General features: G+C 55.7%; 7 protein-coding genes across 7 annotated transcripts; 3 read left to right on the forward strand and 4 right to left on the reverse strand.

The window, feature by feature from the left end:
• Positions 1-3,465: 3,465 nt before the first annotated feature.
• Positions 3,466-4,151, forward strand: V2A60_010162 (CFEM domain-containing protein; the record flags this gene model as incomplete). The annotated part of the gene is made up of 2 exons (XM_083261423.1): positions 3,466-3,546; positions 3,624-4,151. The coding sequence occupies 2 exons, from the start codon at positions 3,466-3,468 to the stop codon at positions 4,149-4,151; spliced, it is 609 nt and encodes a 202-aa protein (XP_083117549.1).
• A 667-nt stretch (positions 4,152-4,818) lies between these two features.
• V2A60_010163 (Metallo-dependent phosphatase-like protein) lies at positions 4,819-6,030 on the reverse strand (the record flags this gene model as incomplete). The annotated part of the gene is made up of 1 exon (XM_083261424.1): positions 4,819-6,030. The coding sequence occupies one exon, from the start codon at positions 6,028-6,030 to the stop codon at positions 4,819-4,821; it is 1,212 nt and encodes a 403-aa protein (XP_083117550.1).
• Positions 6,031-6,975: 945 nt separating this feature from the next.
• On the forward strand, positions 6,976-7,448 carry V2A60_010164 (mediator complex subunit SOH1; the record flags this gene model as incomplete). The annotated part of the gene is made up of 2 exons (XM_083261425.1): positions 6,976-7,098; positions 7,173-7,448. 2 exons carry the CDS (start codon positions 6,976-6,978, stop codon positions 7,446-7,448), a joined length of 399 nt encoding a protein of 132 aa, XP_083117551.1.
• A 292-nt stretch (positions 7,449-7,740) lies between these two features.
• Positions 7,741-8,225, reverse strand: V2A60_010165 (DNA-directed RNA polymerase III core subunit RPC11; the record flags this gene model as incomplete). Its single annotated transcript, XM_083261426.1, has 2 exons — positions 7,741-8,063; positions 8,216-8,225. 2 exons carry the CDS (start codon positions 8,223-8,225, stop codon positions 7,741-7,743), a joined length of 333 nt encoding a protein of 110 aa, XP_083117552.1.
• A 1,343-nt stretch (positions 8,226-9,568) lies between these two features.
• On the forward strand, positions 9,569-10,542 carry V2A60_010166 (uncharacterized protein; the record flags this gene model as incomplete). Its single annotated transcript, XM_083261427.1, has 3 exons — positions 9,569-9,619; positions 9,703-9,871; positions 10,037-10,542. The coding sequence occupies 3 exons, from the start codon at positions 9,569-9,571 to the stop codon at positions 10,540-10,542; spliced, it is 726 nt and encodes a 241-aa protein (XP_083117553.1).
• Positions 10,543-10,794: 252 nt separating this feature from the next.
• Positions 10,795-11,541, reverse strand: V2A60_010167 (thaumatin family-domain-containing protein; the record flags this gene model as incomplete). The annotated part of the gene is made up of 1 exon (XM_083261428.1): positions 10,795-11,541. The coding sequence occupies one exon, from the start codon at positions 11,539-11,541 to the stop codon at positions 10,795-10,797; it is 747 nt and encodes a 248-aa protein (XP_083117554.1).
• Positions 11,542-13,024: 1,483 nt separating this feature from the next.
• Positions 13,025-15,473, reverse strand: V2A60_010168 (uncharacterized protein; the record flags this gene model as incomplete). Its single annotated transcript, XM_083261429.1, has 4 exons — positions 13,025-13,224; positions 13,273-14,644; positions 14,704-14,808; positions 14,895-15,473. The coding sequence occupies 4 exons, from the start codon at positions 15,471-15,473 to the stop codon at positions 13,025-13,027; spliced, it is 2,256 nt and encodes a 751-aa protein (XP_083117555.1).
• Between the last annotated feature and the right edge of the window lie 398 nt (positions 15,474-15,871).

The following is a 15,871-nucleotide window of genomic DNA, read 5'->3' on the forward strand; positions in this document are numbered from 1 at the left end:
GCAATCAGAAATCTCCCGAGTCAAGAGGTTCGTGGATCTCTTGGCAAAGCTCGAGAGTGACTTGGATCGAGTTGGACAAAACAAAACTATCAGTACGAGAAAATGCCACGGACAAGGTGCAGAGAGCTGGGGTGCAACAAGCCAGGGCCGGGCAAGTACCAATACATGGACAAGGGAGGTGGCAGAGAAGCATAGTACGAGCCAGCAATGGCCAGGGATATTCAGGCGCATCAAACTCGTCGCCACTGCCGAGGAGGGGTGGTGGCTGAGCAAAGAGGGCGAGCGAGAGGGTGTGAGTGTGTGCTGAAGGGGGCGACGACGGCGGCGAGAGGCCGGAGATATTAATAGAAAAGGGGAGTTGAGTGGAAGCGGAAAGAAAAAAAATGCTGATGCGCATGTGCAGGATGTGCAAGGCACACAGACCGGGCCGGTAGTTTGTCCGAGGCAAGTTGGCAGAAAATAAGGAGGGGAGGTGGGGAGGGTTCAGTACTTACTGAGTAGTACTAGTAAGTTAGTAGAGGGAGGAAAGCTGCTGTACCAGCACTCATAAATCTGCCTGTTTTTTTTTTTGTAACAAGTGCCAAGCCAAGGGGGAAAAAAAAATCCAGTTCAATCTTGTCGGATAAAATGGACGGGCAATTGAATCGACAGCACACCCTGGTCAGCAAAGTATCCGACTATACAATACCGAATAATAATCCATTCAACCTATTTCCATGACACGCAGACGCGGTGACTGATCTTCCCCCCCGTACCTGAGGAATATTGGCTGGTCTAGAATCGGGGCCAACCCCACTGTCGCAGAACAATACTGGTAAATATGGCAGGGCAACGGAGAGGGGAAGACTGGGGGAGTACTAATACGGAGTACACACTACTTACAGTACTTACAGTGTACTCCGTACAGGCGGGTGACATGACTATTGCTTCCAGCTACTGATAGACGCCAGGAAAAAAATCTCCCAGTCAATTCATTCTGAATGAGTTATTTTTCCTCTTTTTTTTTTTAATTCTCCTATAGTTTAGGCTCGTCTTTCTTTGCACAGTCACCATTGACCAAGGACAGTCACCTGTACAGGTCCGTTTACTGGTATCAAGATGGGCAAGCCCAGGTTCAATGTAGGAAAAAAAAAAAAAAAAAGAAAGAAAAAAGGAAGAAAAAAAAAACAAGCTCTTGCTAAGGAGCTGCCAAGTGGGGGCCAAGCTCCCGTATCGTGCCAGAAGGTGGGGCCCCACCTGGGTTGGTGGGCTGTGGCCACGCAACACAGCGCGAACTTGGGTTGAAGCCTGAAACTACAGTTCTTCAGGCGAGGTGGGAAAAAATCATTCATTGTAAAAAAAAAATGGTCATTCTCCCATTTACTGACTGGGATTTTGTTTTTCTCTTCTTTTTGTTTTTTTCGTATCATGCCGGATTTTGTTTTATTTTTTCCCTTTCTTAAACAAGAGTTGTTTATGCAAACTGACCTGCCCACCCCCTTTTCCCTCACATCATTGGCTCCATAACCCGGTACAGTACGGATTACCAGTAATTGCGCAAACGGGGGCGAGTCGCCGTGGGTGTGGGCAACTGGTACTGAGTAGAGTAAGTGCCTCTGGCAGCTGGCAGCTGGCAGGTTGGCAGTTCGGCAGCGCGAGGCTCTGTGCAAGCTGCAGTAACTTGCACAGGCGGCGTCACTCGCTCACTCACTTATTCACTCCCCGCCGCCCACCCCCGTCCAGTTCGTGACACCCCCAGTTCACACCCCGCTAACAAGAGCCTGTACTTACAACAAGTACTCCGTAGTACGGATTATAGGTGCGGGATACTCAGCAAGTGTTACTACACCCACCCATTTTTTTTTTATTTTTTTTTTTGTACTGGGTGACCCAGCTTGCCCAGCCTGCCCAGCCTGGGGCCGCTCTGGTCGGATCGTCGCCGCCATCACCACGGCCGGATTCTGCTGCTGACTCTTGTACTTACCGTTACCTACCTGAGAGGGTACCCAAGTACCTTGCCTTTCCTGCGCAGACAAACCTCCAAAAGCTCGGCTCGACAGCGCACCTTTGCGAGGCGCCGTGTTTGCACCGTACGAGACGAAATCGACCGCTTTATATATACATGTGTATATATATTTATCCAATGCGCCAACTTTATTCATAAAAGAGAAAGAATCTCTCCTCGTTTTTTTTTTCTTTTGAAAAACAAAAAAAAAGTCGCTGATCGCGCTCACTCACATGGAAACACTCTTTGTACCCTGTCTTGTACCTATACTTGGGCACTATAAGTAGGTAAGTATCTACCTACCTGCGTGCAGGGGCCCTGTGTTGCGCGGCACAATTCAGCCAAACGGAAAGAAAAAAAAAGACGAAAAAGTCAATCTGTAAGTACAGGTCTTGGGGCGCGCTGATGGTCCTGAACCAAGCCTTGGTACGCCAATTGGACTCTTACTTGCAGTGGCAAAGTGCTCGGCACTCTTGTGTAGACTTTTTTTTTTCTTCCAAATTCACTTTATTTGTCCGTGTTCGTAGGTGGGCAAGCAAGCAGCCAACTACCTCTGAGCACTGATCCGGTCTCCAACTAGCTACCTACTCAGTAGGGGGGGTGGCCGCTCGAGTCCTGGTGGCATGGCCTTTCGCATTCAGCACGCCGGCAGCGCCACAGGCCCGTACCTGGCCGACGTCGCAGCTTGCTCTGAGTAAGTAGATGTGTTGGTACATGGCCAGAGGTACCCGGGTACAAGTTGCAAAAGTGATTACGCCAGCTCCTTCGCTACCGACTTGTATACTTACTTATAGATTGACCAAGAGCTGCTTTTCTTGGACAGCCACTTAAGTACTTATTAACCTCTGAGCTTTTTTTGAGTGGCCATCCTCATCAATTCCCCAGGCTTCTGCATCATACCACTGCTCCATTTCTCCTGGCTTCATCTCCCTCCCCGCCGGAAGAGCAATCCACTTGATCAAAACCCACAAAGAACACCACCAAAACTCCAGGTTTCTCCCTGTCCACCTCGTCCCTCCTTCTACTTACTCAGCTCGTGGTATGTAACGGAGGGAGGTACCCAGGTACTTACCCGCTCGGTACCCACCAGCCACCATCTCCACCTGATCCACACCCACCTTTCGGTCCACCCTTACAACCCTTGCAACCCTTGCCACACCCTGCCTGGCACGTCCTGGAGCAGCGACAAAGCAGGAAGCTCCACGTCCCTTGTCTCTTCTGGTAATCTTCCCGCCGGCTTGCTAGTAACCAAGGAGAGAGGGAAAAAAATAACAAAATACAACTCCCCTTCCCGGCTCGCCTGCTGCGCCTCTCCCAGAATTTAAATAGCCCGGCTCGCCTCCTCTCCCTCGTCCCCCGCTTCCATTCTCCTTCATCCACACGTACAATCTCAAGATCTCTATCGTGCTTTCGATCCTATATCATCCTACTCACTACTCCTCCAACCAAAACCTCCACATCAACTCTCTCAACCAGTCAAGATGAAGGCCGCTATCGTTCTCGCTGCCGCTGGCCTCGTTGCCGCCCAGCTCCCTGACATCTCCAACGTCCCCCAGTGCGCCGTACGTACAGCAAACCGCCAGTCATGATTCAATCCCTGCCCGCGACACGCCCAACTGACAAGAGACTTGCCACACAGATTACCTGCCTGCTCCCCGCCCTGACCAGCACCGGCTGCTCGCTCACCGACCTGTCGTGCGCCTGCAAGTCTGAGAACCAGGACAAGATCCGCTCCCAGGCCACTCCCTGCCTCGAGAAGGGCTGCTCCAAGGACGACCTCCAGAAGGCCCTCGACGCCGCCAACTCCCTCTGCGGCGGTGGTGTCTCTGGCATCCCCTCGGGCTCTGGCTCTGCCACCTCCAGCGGCGCTGCCTCCACCGGCTCGTCCTCTGGCGCCGCCTCCTCCCCCGCCACCACCGGCAGTGCCTCCTCCACCGGCGGCGTTGTCCCCCCGGTCACCTCGTCGACCGCCTCCTCCGGCCACAGCACCGCCCTCCCCGGCAACGGCACCTCCACCACCCACACCACCCACACCTCCTCCTCCAAGAGCGGCAGTGCTACCAGCTCTGGCTCCTCGCCCACCAGCTCCTCCCCTGGCACTAACGACGCCGCCGGCCCCGTCGCTGGCGTCGTCGCTGCCATCGCTGCTGCCGTCTTTGCTCTGTAAGCGCGCCCTGCACGGTGCTCTACAGATGAGGGCGCTCATCGCCCTCAAGCTGTGTGTAAACGGAAACTGTGTGGACTCCCGCCTAATGCGTGGATCGAATCTGGGAGTCGCAATTGTACGTGGAAATTGACTGATAAAGGATACGAGAAAAGCTCATGGGCTCCATGTGTAAAAGTTGGCACTCTGCCGCTACGTTAATTAATGCAAATTAAATCAACCAATTATATATAAACCATGCCTCAGTTGCCCGATGAATTGTTCTCCAACAGTATGCAAGTGTCTCGATGCGGTAAAGGTAGATGACTGGCGTCGTCTTGGCGCGCGGTGAGTTGATGCAGCCCTGATCTACATGGCCTGACCGACTAGCATCTGGTGGCTTGATGATGATGCGAGATGAGGCTCCTCAAAGGAGAGCGTGCTCTGGGTGTATACTGCCAACGGGACGTATGCCACATTGTTCATCCTCATCCTCATTGAGCATCGCGCGGCGGCATCTCGTCCAACAAAACATGTCTGAAAATGAGCGGCAACCACCAACAGCACGCCAGATGATCCTCTCTCAACTTGCCGTTCGTCCCAGTCACCCAAACAATGTGTTGCTAATAAAGCCTCCTCTCTCTCCCTCTCTCCCTCCCTCCATTCCTCCCTTCTTCTCTTTCCTGCTACATCAAGTCTCGGACGGCGGCGCCTCGTCCAGCAGCATGTCCACGATGTACGGCAGCTGTGACGGCTTCTCCCTGAACCCTTGAATCGCCGCATTCACAAATAGCGTATACTGCCGCTTGCCCTCCTCCTCCTCCTCCTTTTCCTCCTGGCCAGCCTGCTGCCCCTCCCTCGCCTTGCTCTCCTCGGCCTCCCAGTCAATGTGCACGCCCATCTGCGCGCTCCAGTCCATCAGCCGGGCCGCCTGCGCCGGCGTGGCGGGGGGGTCCAGGAACGTCATGGGCTTGATCTCCTGTAGGGCGACGATGCTCCGCGACGCCGCTGCGTCGATGGCGTTTTCTGCCGTCACAGTCGACATTGTCGTCGACGTTGTCGTCGTGTTGTTGTTGGTGGTCGTGGTGGTGTTGTGCCGGGCTGCTGTCTCGGCATCATCATGCTCGTCGTCTTCTGCCGCCGCCGTCGTCGTCGTCGTCGCGGGCTTCCACCGCGCGAGGTATGCGCCCCACGCCTCGTGGATGTGCCCGAAGCAGTGCAGCCGCGGCCGGGCGCGCGCCACGGCGGCCAGGAGGTGGCCGCAGCCGGCGCGGCTCGGCTCGAGGCCGTACGCGGGCAGCGCGAAGCCGGCCAGGTCGAGGACGCCGCGGGGCGGGCCGTGCGTCATGGCGACGTCGACGCCGGCGGGGATGCGAAAGTCGTGGCCGTCCTCCGGGGGGTACTGGAAGCCCCAGACGCCGTACTCGGGCGTCCACGGGCTCGCGTAGAGGCGCAGCAGCGCGCCGTTGGCGAGCCGGAACTCGTGTGCGCCGCCGCCGCCGTCGCCGCCGAGGTACACGACCCCGTCCGCCTTGGCGTCCTCGAGCAGCTCCAGCGCCTCGGTCCGGTACTCCGGGTCCCGGTAGCCGTAGCCGTAGCCGTCGTCGCGGCTCCAGTGGGCGGCGTCCAGCAGCCGGTCGTGGTTGCCCGGGATGACGACCTTGAGGGGCGCGCGCAGGCCGCGCAGCACCGAGAGGGTGCGCCGCAGCTCGTCGGGCGTGCTGCGCGTCGTCAGGTCGCCGCAGTGCAGCGCCACATCGGCCGCGGGCAGCGGCAGGCGGTAGCCCGTCACGGCGACGCTGAAGTCGCTGGCTGCCGTGAGCTCGTCGGCCGCGCTGGCGCGCGACGGCAAGTGCCCGTGCGTGTCCGAGAGGATGAGGATGCGCGTCTTGATGCGGGCCATGATGACAGGCACAAGGGGAGCGAAAAGAACAAAGTGGAAGAAGAACAAGAACAAAAACAAAAACAAGAACAAGAAGAAAATAGAGAGTGTGAAACTTTTGGGGGGAAGGTTGGTTGCACGAGATGGGATGTTGGGGGAACTGGAGCTGCTGCCTGGGCGGGTATAGGACGGTGATGAGCGTTTGCTACATGCAGTGGCGGTGGAGGGAACCTCGGTGCAAGTGAGATGGCACTTTCTCCTGTATTTTCTCTACTCTTTTGCTCTACCTTGTCCTCTTTAATGGGCGTTGATGTATTGCTAGGCCTGGACGATTCTGACAGTACGTTCTCTTTTAAGACTGATGGGGAGTGGTGGTGCGTCCACGGGAATGTCATGTATACGCTGTACCGCGCGCCCGAGCAGCGTAGACAATGCGCCCGAGCTCTCTGATGCTGGGGAAAGCCGTTTTGGGCTATTACAAGTAGGACATGAAGACCATCGTCACTGGCTAGTATTAGCGACCGGTCCCAGGTTACCCCGGGGGGCGCATTCTGCAGTCTGCAGCGACGCACCACGCGAATGAAGTGCAGGGTAGGTAAATAGGCTGCGCAAAACCAGTGAGTACTCACCTGGAAATCATTCAGATATTGCACAACCACAACAACGCAACTTGATTTGTTTCACAGTCACTCATATACGCATCTGCTTTCACCATTTTTGCCTTCCAGCAAACGATATTGTGTAACTCAATTTTGAAAAAAAAAAAAAAAAGTTGGTTCGTGCTGTATCACACACACACCCCCCGCAACACACCGACACCGTCACCAGCCGGGGGCCACTCTTAGCGTCGAGACACTGTCCACGCCTCTCCAGCCAAGACTTGACATCAACACCGCACAACGAGCCGGCCGTGCGTGGCCGTCGCTATCCCGCGCCGACGACATTTGCGCATCTCACGAGAAATAAATGGCGGCGGATCCGATCGACGTCCGCATGGCCTCGTCGACGTCGACGTCGTCGCCGCCCGCGCCGCCCGAGCACGACGAGCCGCGCTACGGCGGCTACTCGCGATTCGAAATCGAGCTCGAGGTAAGATTTGACCGTTTTCAAACCCCGCCCCCCGGCCGTACCCTCCATAATTTACTCACTCCCCTCTGTTATAGTTTGTCCAGTCACTCGCGAACCCCTTTTATCTGAACCACCTCGCGGCGCAGAAGCTCCTGACACAGCCAGCCTTTGTCGCGTACCTGGCGTACCTGCGGTACTGGAGCCGCCCGCCGTACCTGAAGTACCTGACGTACCCGGGGCCGACGCTGCGCCACCTCGAGCTGCTCCAGCAGGAGCGCTTCCGGCAGGACATTATGAGCCCGGACCTGGTGCAGCGGCTGGTCGAGGAGGGCATGCGGAGCGCGGTGCAGTGGCACCGGGACGGGCCCTGACAAGTGACGGCCTTGGGAGAGCACGGGAGTGTCGAGTGACGAGGTCGCGATGAATCATGTATAACATTGTTTTAGGAGTACTTGTATTAAAGTGAACAGGGAAAAAAAAAAGGAAATCATTTAAACTCGATTTGTAGAGTGCGCCGAGTCCTATGCGAGTGCTACTTGCGTCGTAACGCCAACCCAATGCTGTCCCCTTCCAAAACTCCAGCTATCAAGACAATGAAAAAGCCCAAGAAAAGAAGAAAAAAAAAAAACAAGAAAAAACAAGGCAAGGACATGACGCTGCTGCCTAATTCTCCCTCCACCGGTGGCCGCAGGCCATGCACTTGTAGAAGCTCGTCATGGGCTCGTCGGCGCTGCGGATCTGGACCTGGTAGAAGGCGGCCTCGAGGCCGTCGCACGCCTCGGCGGGACACTGGACGCGGGCCTTTTGGGCATTGTCCCAGGCGCCGGGCCCGCCAAAGACGTCCTCCTTCTCCTTGCGCTCGTAGACGCGGCGCGAGAAGACGGGCTCGGTGATGGTGTGCTCGAACGGGCAGGTGCGGCACTCGAGGCGGTTGGTGCCCTGGTTGGTTCGGGAGACGGTGAGGATGTTGGCGCAGTGAGGGCAGACTGGGCGGGCGCGGGCGCGGGCGCTCTGTTAGTCGGCGTTTTTGACCTGGCAAGGAATGGGCAAGGGAAGGGGAAGGAGATCATGTTTCTCATTCATTGCGTTGTGTAGGGGCGGTTGCGGAGCGAGAGTTTTGGGGGGGACTGGTTCGTACAGAGAAGCATGACGGGCGGCGTTTTGCGACGAGTGTCGCGGCTGCAGGTGCTGGAGCTGGTGCGAGATGAGAGAGAGAAAATGGAATATTGGATTGCGGATTCTGTCAGGTTGGGCTGGCTACTGCTTGACAGCTGTCGTATCGCGGTATATCCCCGTCGTGGGAGCGTTTGCGCAAAGCTGGCGGGCCAAAAGGAAAAAAAAAAAGCTGCGTCCGGAAATATCAAGATGCCTGGTGGGGATGGTTGGTGACGATATGGGACGGCGCCCCACCAGATCCCCAAGGGCTTCTTCATATGACTGACATGGGAATCCGTCTTGCGAGTATCAAAGTTTGATGTTTGGCTGAAACTTATAAATCCCCCATACAAAAAATAAAAAGGCGATGCTGCTATTATAGGGATGCCATGGCCTTGCTCAGATTCTGCCATCCTTCAGACGTGCACAATGTTAGCTCAGCCCTGCCCTGCAGCGAGGACTTTGCAGACCAGTCTACATGGAAAAGTTTTGTCATGGTCGAAATCATGATGCGCAAGTAAGTAGATGAATACGCTGAGTGACGAAGCCGTCATGCTGTGGATTGCGTCGAATGCCAAACCACGGCCCGCCGTCGTCTTGGACAGACCATGTACATTACGACGTCATGCGTGCAAGCACAGTCTCAGGTTTGTCCGGCCGCTCGTTCAGGCAGCCACACTTAATCATACAGCGGATGAGCGGCCACTGATTGTCTTGCCGATCCGTCGATTCAGGGCCAGTGTGTACCTCGCTTTTTTTTGTTTCTTTTTTTGTTTTCTTTTTTTGTTTCTTTTATTTTTCTTTTTCCCTTTTTTTCTTCGACATCATTCAGGCGAGACGGGTCGGGCATGTTCAATTGAACAAAAACGGATTGTGACTATCAGTACCAACCTACGCGCTGCTACGCACAAGCCTCCCTCCCTCCCTCCCTCCCCACCCCGTCCGGCCGTCCTCCTGCGCCACAGAAACGAGGGGCACAAGCCGCTGCCAACCTTTTTTTTTGCATGTTATTTCTTTTAGCGTCAAACGTCACCCGCAACAAGCACACAAGACACGTACACGCACTCCCACTCAGCCACTGGGATTATTAGCCGCCCGCCGTTCGTCTCCAGCAGCATCGACAAACTTGCGCCGACCATTTCTCCAATATTGTATACCCCGAGGCCGATTGTAAACGACGCACCCAAGATCGGAGAAACCGGGAGATCCGCTACATTTCTTTTGCTCTCTCCCTCTCTCCCCAAGACATATAGCTTTTTTCGCTCGCAAACTAGCCCCCCCTTCCCCCCCTCTGCTTAGGTAGATAGGGTGTGCCCCGCGCGAGACGGACGATACCATGGCCAACGACGAGCACGAGGTGAGCTTTTGCGATGCGGACATGGCAAAGGTTGCTGAGAGGCACGGGTTGAGGCTTCAACGGTTTTGGACTGACTGAATGTTTCTTGCTTGGTTTTCTTTTGAAAAATTCAGGGCGCCTCGCCCAAGGAGCTCCTCATCGAGGCCTGCCGCCGCAACAACACCGACCTCCTCAGCGACGTCCTCGCCGGGCGGCCCGACGCCGAAATCACCGCGCTCCTCAACAGCACCACGACCGTCATGGGCAACCACCTCTACCACGAGGCCGCCTCTCGAGGCAACTGTGCGTGATTCCCGCCCCTCGTCTTTTTCTTCTCCCCCTTCTCTCTCTCTCTCTCTGTCTCTCTCTCTGTGCCCCGCCTTATCCCCTGCTCGAGAGAAGAAGCTTCGTAATCTCTGTTTTCTTCTTCTTCTCTCTTTGCTCATGGACCAAAAAAAAAAAAAACAGACGAAATCATCGACCTCCTCCTCGACCAGCCCGACTTTGAATGCGACCCGACCAACCGCCTCGAGGGGGACACGCCGCTGCACGCCGCCGTCCGCTGGCTCAACGCCGAGCCCCCGGCCCAGCGACCCTTTGGCGCCGCCCTCGTCGGCATGATGCTCGAGGCCGGCTCCAACCCGCGCGTGCGCAACAAGGGCGGCCTCACCCCCGGCCAGCTCGTCGACCCGGCCAACGCCGAGCTGAGGGCCCTGATTGACAGGCACCAGTACGCGTCGCAGAATGCCGGCGACTTTGTCGAGCTCAGTGGTGGTGGTGGTGGTACCTCGGTGCCGGCGGGTGCGCCTCCGCCTCCGCCGCCGCCGGGAGGTTCTGCCCCGCCGCTGCCGGGACACGCCCCGCCCCCCAAGCTGCCCGTCCAGGACGACGACGACGACGCCGAGTTTAGCGGGAGCGATGACGAGGAGCGCGCAGAGTGGGAGAGGAGAAGACGCGAGCGCGCGCAGAGATAGCACGCACGGGCAAGATTCAGGAGGAAGAAAAAAGAAGAAGAAGCAGAATTTAAATCAACATATGCATAAATGAGACACCGATGGGAGTGAGTGGGTTAGATGGACGTATAATGCAGGCCATGGACGAAAAGGACCATGGACAGGAATCATGATTCAAGCCTTTAAACCTTCAAGTAGCACGTGGATAAAGTTCTATACATCATTTTTGCACATGGATACTCAGACACACAATTTGGGATTCATGCTAAAGACTTAGGTCATTACCAACAGGAGCCCCGACAAGACAAGGAGCAACAGAAGCGGGCAGCAGAGTCTCTCACCAGCAGACTCTTGGCTCGCAGATTTCTGGCCTGCGTTTACAAAAGAAGCATTGCCAAGTCTCCGCATTGACAGCTCCGACAGCTTGCCACCGCTCGCAAGCTCGTACATCTGCGCCGCCAGCTGGTTCAGGATATCGGTCGACCGTCCGGCGGGACACCAGATGACCTTCCAACCACCGCCTTTGGGCACGATAAATGTCGAGCTGCGGTCGTCAAAGGCAAAGCTGTACGCATCGGGGCACATAGCCTTGACGTTTTTACTGTACATGGACGGCTTGCAGATGTTTGGATCGTGGTACTGGCCGATGCAACAGTCCCTGTCACTCCCCGTCGTGGCGCAAGCACTCTTGCATGGCGAGAATGATGGCCTCTGAATATTGTCGTCTGGATAGGGATAAATGCCATCACTGGGTCTTTGCGGAGGAAAGGCCAAGTTGCGCCACGGACACCACTTGGACAGTAAATCGTTTGTTTCGTTCTTCTCCAACGGTATAGGATACGTCTCGTTGGAGTAATAGGTCCCTGACTGTGTTACGTCATAAAGCCACCCGGCTGTTGCGACACACGCCGAGTTGGTAAGGTTTGGTGGTATAAAGGACGTGTTGTCAGACGGCATGTGCTCGATGCCTACGGGTAGATTGTAGCCGTCAACCAGTGAAATGTCGTAGAATGTCTGCATCCCATTCACGCCCCCTGCGAGATTAAACTCCACAAGAGTTGCTGGTACCGCGCCCTATACTCGTCAACAGCGACTCGGTCGAGCTGTAGAGGGCACAAGACTTACACTGAACTGACAGTCCAACTTGGCAAAGCAGTCTCCCGTTTGGCAAGCGCAAGATTCACCATTTACAGTACAGTTTGTGCGCCCCCAGATTCTTCCCTGCCAGGTGGACCCAACAGTCAAGTTCTTGCTTTGGCCTGGCTGCAGCTCGAACCCACCAGTCCCTGGTCCCAGCCCGGCTTGCGTTGCCAGTCCAGGCCATATCGTTGTATCGCATCTGTTGGTAATGACAAGCGGTACTTTGTCGTCGCTGGTCCTAGGTGGCCCTCGCCTGGCGGCGTCGCGTCGCGGAGTTTGCTCGATGAACCTAATTTGCCAGTTCTCGAGAAACGAGTGGTCTGTGCTTGCAGCGATACTCTGAGAAAGAAACAGTAGGATTATAAATCGACCAAGGAAGTGGCTGGACGTATTCGCAGACCAGCCGCGACAGTTGGAGATTCGATTCATGTTTGCCAGCTGGCGGGGCGAAATCGCTCCAAGCTTCGAGTCAACTGTGGCGAGTTGTCGTCCATCCCTTGCACATGTTGAGAGAATACTAGAGTAGGCTACTTTGATGCTGCGGCAAAATGCCTCGATGCGGACTCTCCGTGTAGGCGCCGTTTTGTTGGGATACGTTTTGGCAGGCAATTGCAATGCCAGTTGGAATGCAGCCAGGTGTTGTGGCAGAATGGCTCTGGCTGTGCTGCTCGATTGGTAGGTTCGCTATCTATCCGTCAAGCTGCAACCTGTGAGCGGAAACTGATGTACTAATATTGATAAGGCGTATTGAAAAGAATGAGGCGTGTTGCGGCACTGGCGATGGCAGGGTGATTATAGCAATGCAGAGGTTGGCAGGTCGAGGTTGGACGGTTTTGCACGCCACAGGTTGAATAGGACTATTGATGACATCAGACAGAAATTCAGCGTCAAGCATCATATGTTACTGCGGTTCCCGCAAAGGCAAGACCGGTGCTGGCCACACATTCTCGGCGGCCCCTTTGGCGGAAGGAGGCGGGTTGCCGCTGCTCTCGTCACATTATTGCAACACACAGGCGGTCCACGTAATGTACCAAGTGTTGGCCAAAGTAGTCCATGATCTATGGAAAAATAAAGATGAGCAAACAGATCATCGCCGGTCATAAAATAATAATAATAAAAAAAAGCCACTCCATGGTTGCAGATCCTGTCAAGTCCACCAAGGCGTGCAACATGCAATAAATCTTCCGCGTAAACCAGCCAGCGGCTGAAACGTGCTTACATGAAGCCCCGACACGTGCTCGCAAACACATACAATTCTCACTTTGCTATATAATTCAAGCGCTGTTAGGTATCAATGCTCTCCATACTTTTGTCATGCCTCTCACAACTTGAGGGGTGCCCCATTCTCCGTGTCATCAGCGCTCTACCGGAAGCGGGCACGGCAGCGGCCCATAACCTCGCCCTGGCACACCAGCTCGGTGCTGAATTCGGAGCCATCAAGGGTCAGATAGATATCAAAGTAGACACGGTAAAAGGTTCCTTGTGGTGTGTCCATGCGCTCAAAGTCTTTTTCGAGATTCTTGCGAGACAAGTCGGATGTGAGAGTGACGACTTCCTTGATGCCTGGCAGCTGTTAGCAGTAATTCAGAAAATGTGTACTGAGCAACTTACGAGGGTCCTTGGTATATTCGGGGCAGACATCGTCATCGCAGGCGTAGAGAACATCCTCGTACATGAGGGTGGCGCCAGGGGCAACCTGTCTGAAGAAGGATACCTTGACGGTTTCGCCGTTCTTGACCTTTTGACCTCTTTGGACAAAGATTTGTCGAGTAAACTTGCAGCGGTCCTTGCCATCGAGGGAGGGAACGCGGTAGGCCTCGGGATGGTAGCCCTCCTTGAAAGGTTGAAGGGTGCCCATCAGGTAGTGACGACGAGCGATACGGTGGGTAATGATGCGCTCGCTGATACCGGCGGTGACGGCACCCTTGACAATGGCGGCGACCGAGTCCATGGGACGGACCACCTTGGACTGGAACTGAGGAGGAACGTGGAGCTTGATCTGCTGGAAGAGGTACTCGGAGGCACCAAAACCACCGACGACGAGGATGTTTTGGAGCGTTCTGTTCTGGGCCTGAATGGCAATAATCTGATTGCGAACGAGTTCGAGGATACGGTTGACGACGGGCTCGAAGCACTGCAGAATCTCCTCATTGGTAAAGGTCATGTAGCCTTCCTCAATGCCGGCCTCGGGGAATTCAGCCTCGATACCGACATCGACAGCCCATTTCTGACCGTTATTTCGGAAGTCGGCTTTGATTCTGTTCTCGAAATCCATGATACACTTGGCGTAGACACGACCAGCGGTCTTGGAGCCTTCAGGGAGCTTCATCTTGCGAATCTTGGTGCGCAGAATGTTACTAAAGTTGCGGTTCAAAGCAGTGGAACCGCAGGAATCACCGGAACCGGCGGTACACTCGGCAACGGTGAAGGGGTTCTCCTCCTCGACTTCGTAGGCGATCAAATCGACGGTACCACCACCGCAATCGACAATCAGGACGGCGTCGTGGACCTTGAGGTTGAGAAGGCCGGTCTTGGAACAGAAAAGAGCAGCAGCCTCGGGCTCAGAAACCAAGGTGAGACGGTTGTCGTTTTCGTCGCGCAAAAAGCCGGCCTGGATGGCGGCAGCACGAGTAGCAGCCTTGCCAGCGTCGTTCCAAATGGCAGGGACGGTCAGGTAGTATCGGATATTGCGTTCCTCGCGGTTGAAAACTTCACCAAGAGCCTTTTGCAGAGCGGCGCGCATGGCCTGGCGTAGCTTAAAGAGGTAATCGGCGGCGACGTCAATCTCGGACTTGCCCGGGGGCAGAGGAGGCAGGTTAATGGGATCGATATATGTGTTGCCGCTCAGCATCAGCTGCAGCTTGAACCATTCGACCTTTTGCACGCCCGGCTTGGGGTAGCCAGTCGGGGCAAGGGCATCGGCGATGTCGGGCCCCCATCCGACAACCTTTTGGTACTGATCGTAGTATAAGACAGTAGGGATCTAGTAGGTGGCGGTGTCAGTCAGCGCGGCTGCAAGGCTGCGGGGTCGCGACTACGGACCTTTTGCTTAGTGTATGAGCCGGCACCAGGCCATTCGGTAATGATGTCTTCCTTGGCTTCGTTGTTGGTGGCAAAAGCGAAAGCGACACCGGAAAAGGTCGTACCCTGTCAGCAACTGTTAGTTGGGCCTGGCGGCTGGGTTGGGGGAGACTGTGGTGGAATCGCAGCGGCGAGACGGGGGATACACTCACGAAATCGATACCGACGATGAGCTGCGCCTTGCTCTGGCTAGAACCCTCGACCTCGGCGCGATTCTGACCAAACTGCTGCTGGGACATGGGACCAGAAGGCTGGGGAGGAGGGCCGGGCGGATAGCCAGCCGGGGGAGGGTAGCCCTGAGGAGGACCGCCAGGACCGGGAGGATGGCCCATTGGAGGACCGCCGCCCATGCCTGGAGCCATGTTGGGAGGGTATCCGACAGGCGCGCCGGTGTTGATGGGAGGAGGGCCGCCGACCATTTGCGAAGGCGGGGTGCGGTTGGGACCTTGGTTGGTGAGGGGACTGGTGCGGCCGATGGGCTGACCAGCCGGACCTTGAGGGTAGTTGGCGGTATAGCTGGGCGGGCGGTTGCCAGCCCCGGGATGATTCATTGGAAGCGACGAGGTCGATGTTGATGAGGTGAGGGGAGCGAGGCCGGGCTGGGTGCTCTGCGGTATTTGGCCGGGAGGAGGGGTATTGCTGGAGGGGACGCCGTCGACGGTCTGGATGCTGGCGGTGGATTTGCGCTTTCCGAACCCGAAGTTTTTCAGGCGAGAGTTGATCGAGCTCATAAGGAAGAGGAGATCAGGAGGAAGAAGGAGGGAAAGGGAAAAAAGGGAAAAGGGAAGAAGAGAAAGAGGACCGAGGTGTGGGAGGGGAGGTAGAGCACAGGGTAGGAGAAAAAAAAAGCTATGAAAGGGACGGGGGGGTGTGTGGGAGAGGAAAAGCCGTGAGCTCGTACTGGTAAGCGGGCAACGACGCAGCAGGCAACGCAGAAGGCGGGCAACAACGAGGCTTGGCTTTTGCGTGGGCGAGCGAGCGGGCGGGCGGGCGTGGAGGTACCTGAAGGAGGGGAACTCGGGGATTTTTTTTTTTTTTTTTTTTTGGCTGGCTTGCTGGCTGGCTGGAGCGACAAAGCAAAGGTACCGAAGGTATGTAGGTACCTACCTAGGTAAATAGGTAGAAAAGT

This window comes from Cordyceps javanica, chromosome 7 (assembly GCF_051103115.1).
Source record: "Cordyceps javanica chromosome 7, complete sequence".
In the NCBI taxonomy this organism is placed as follows: Eukaryota; Fungi; Ascomycota; class Sordariomycetes; order Hypocreales; family Cordycipitaceae; genus Cordyceps; species Cordyceps javanica.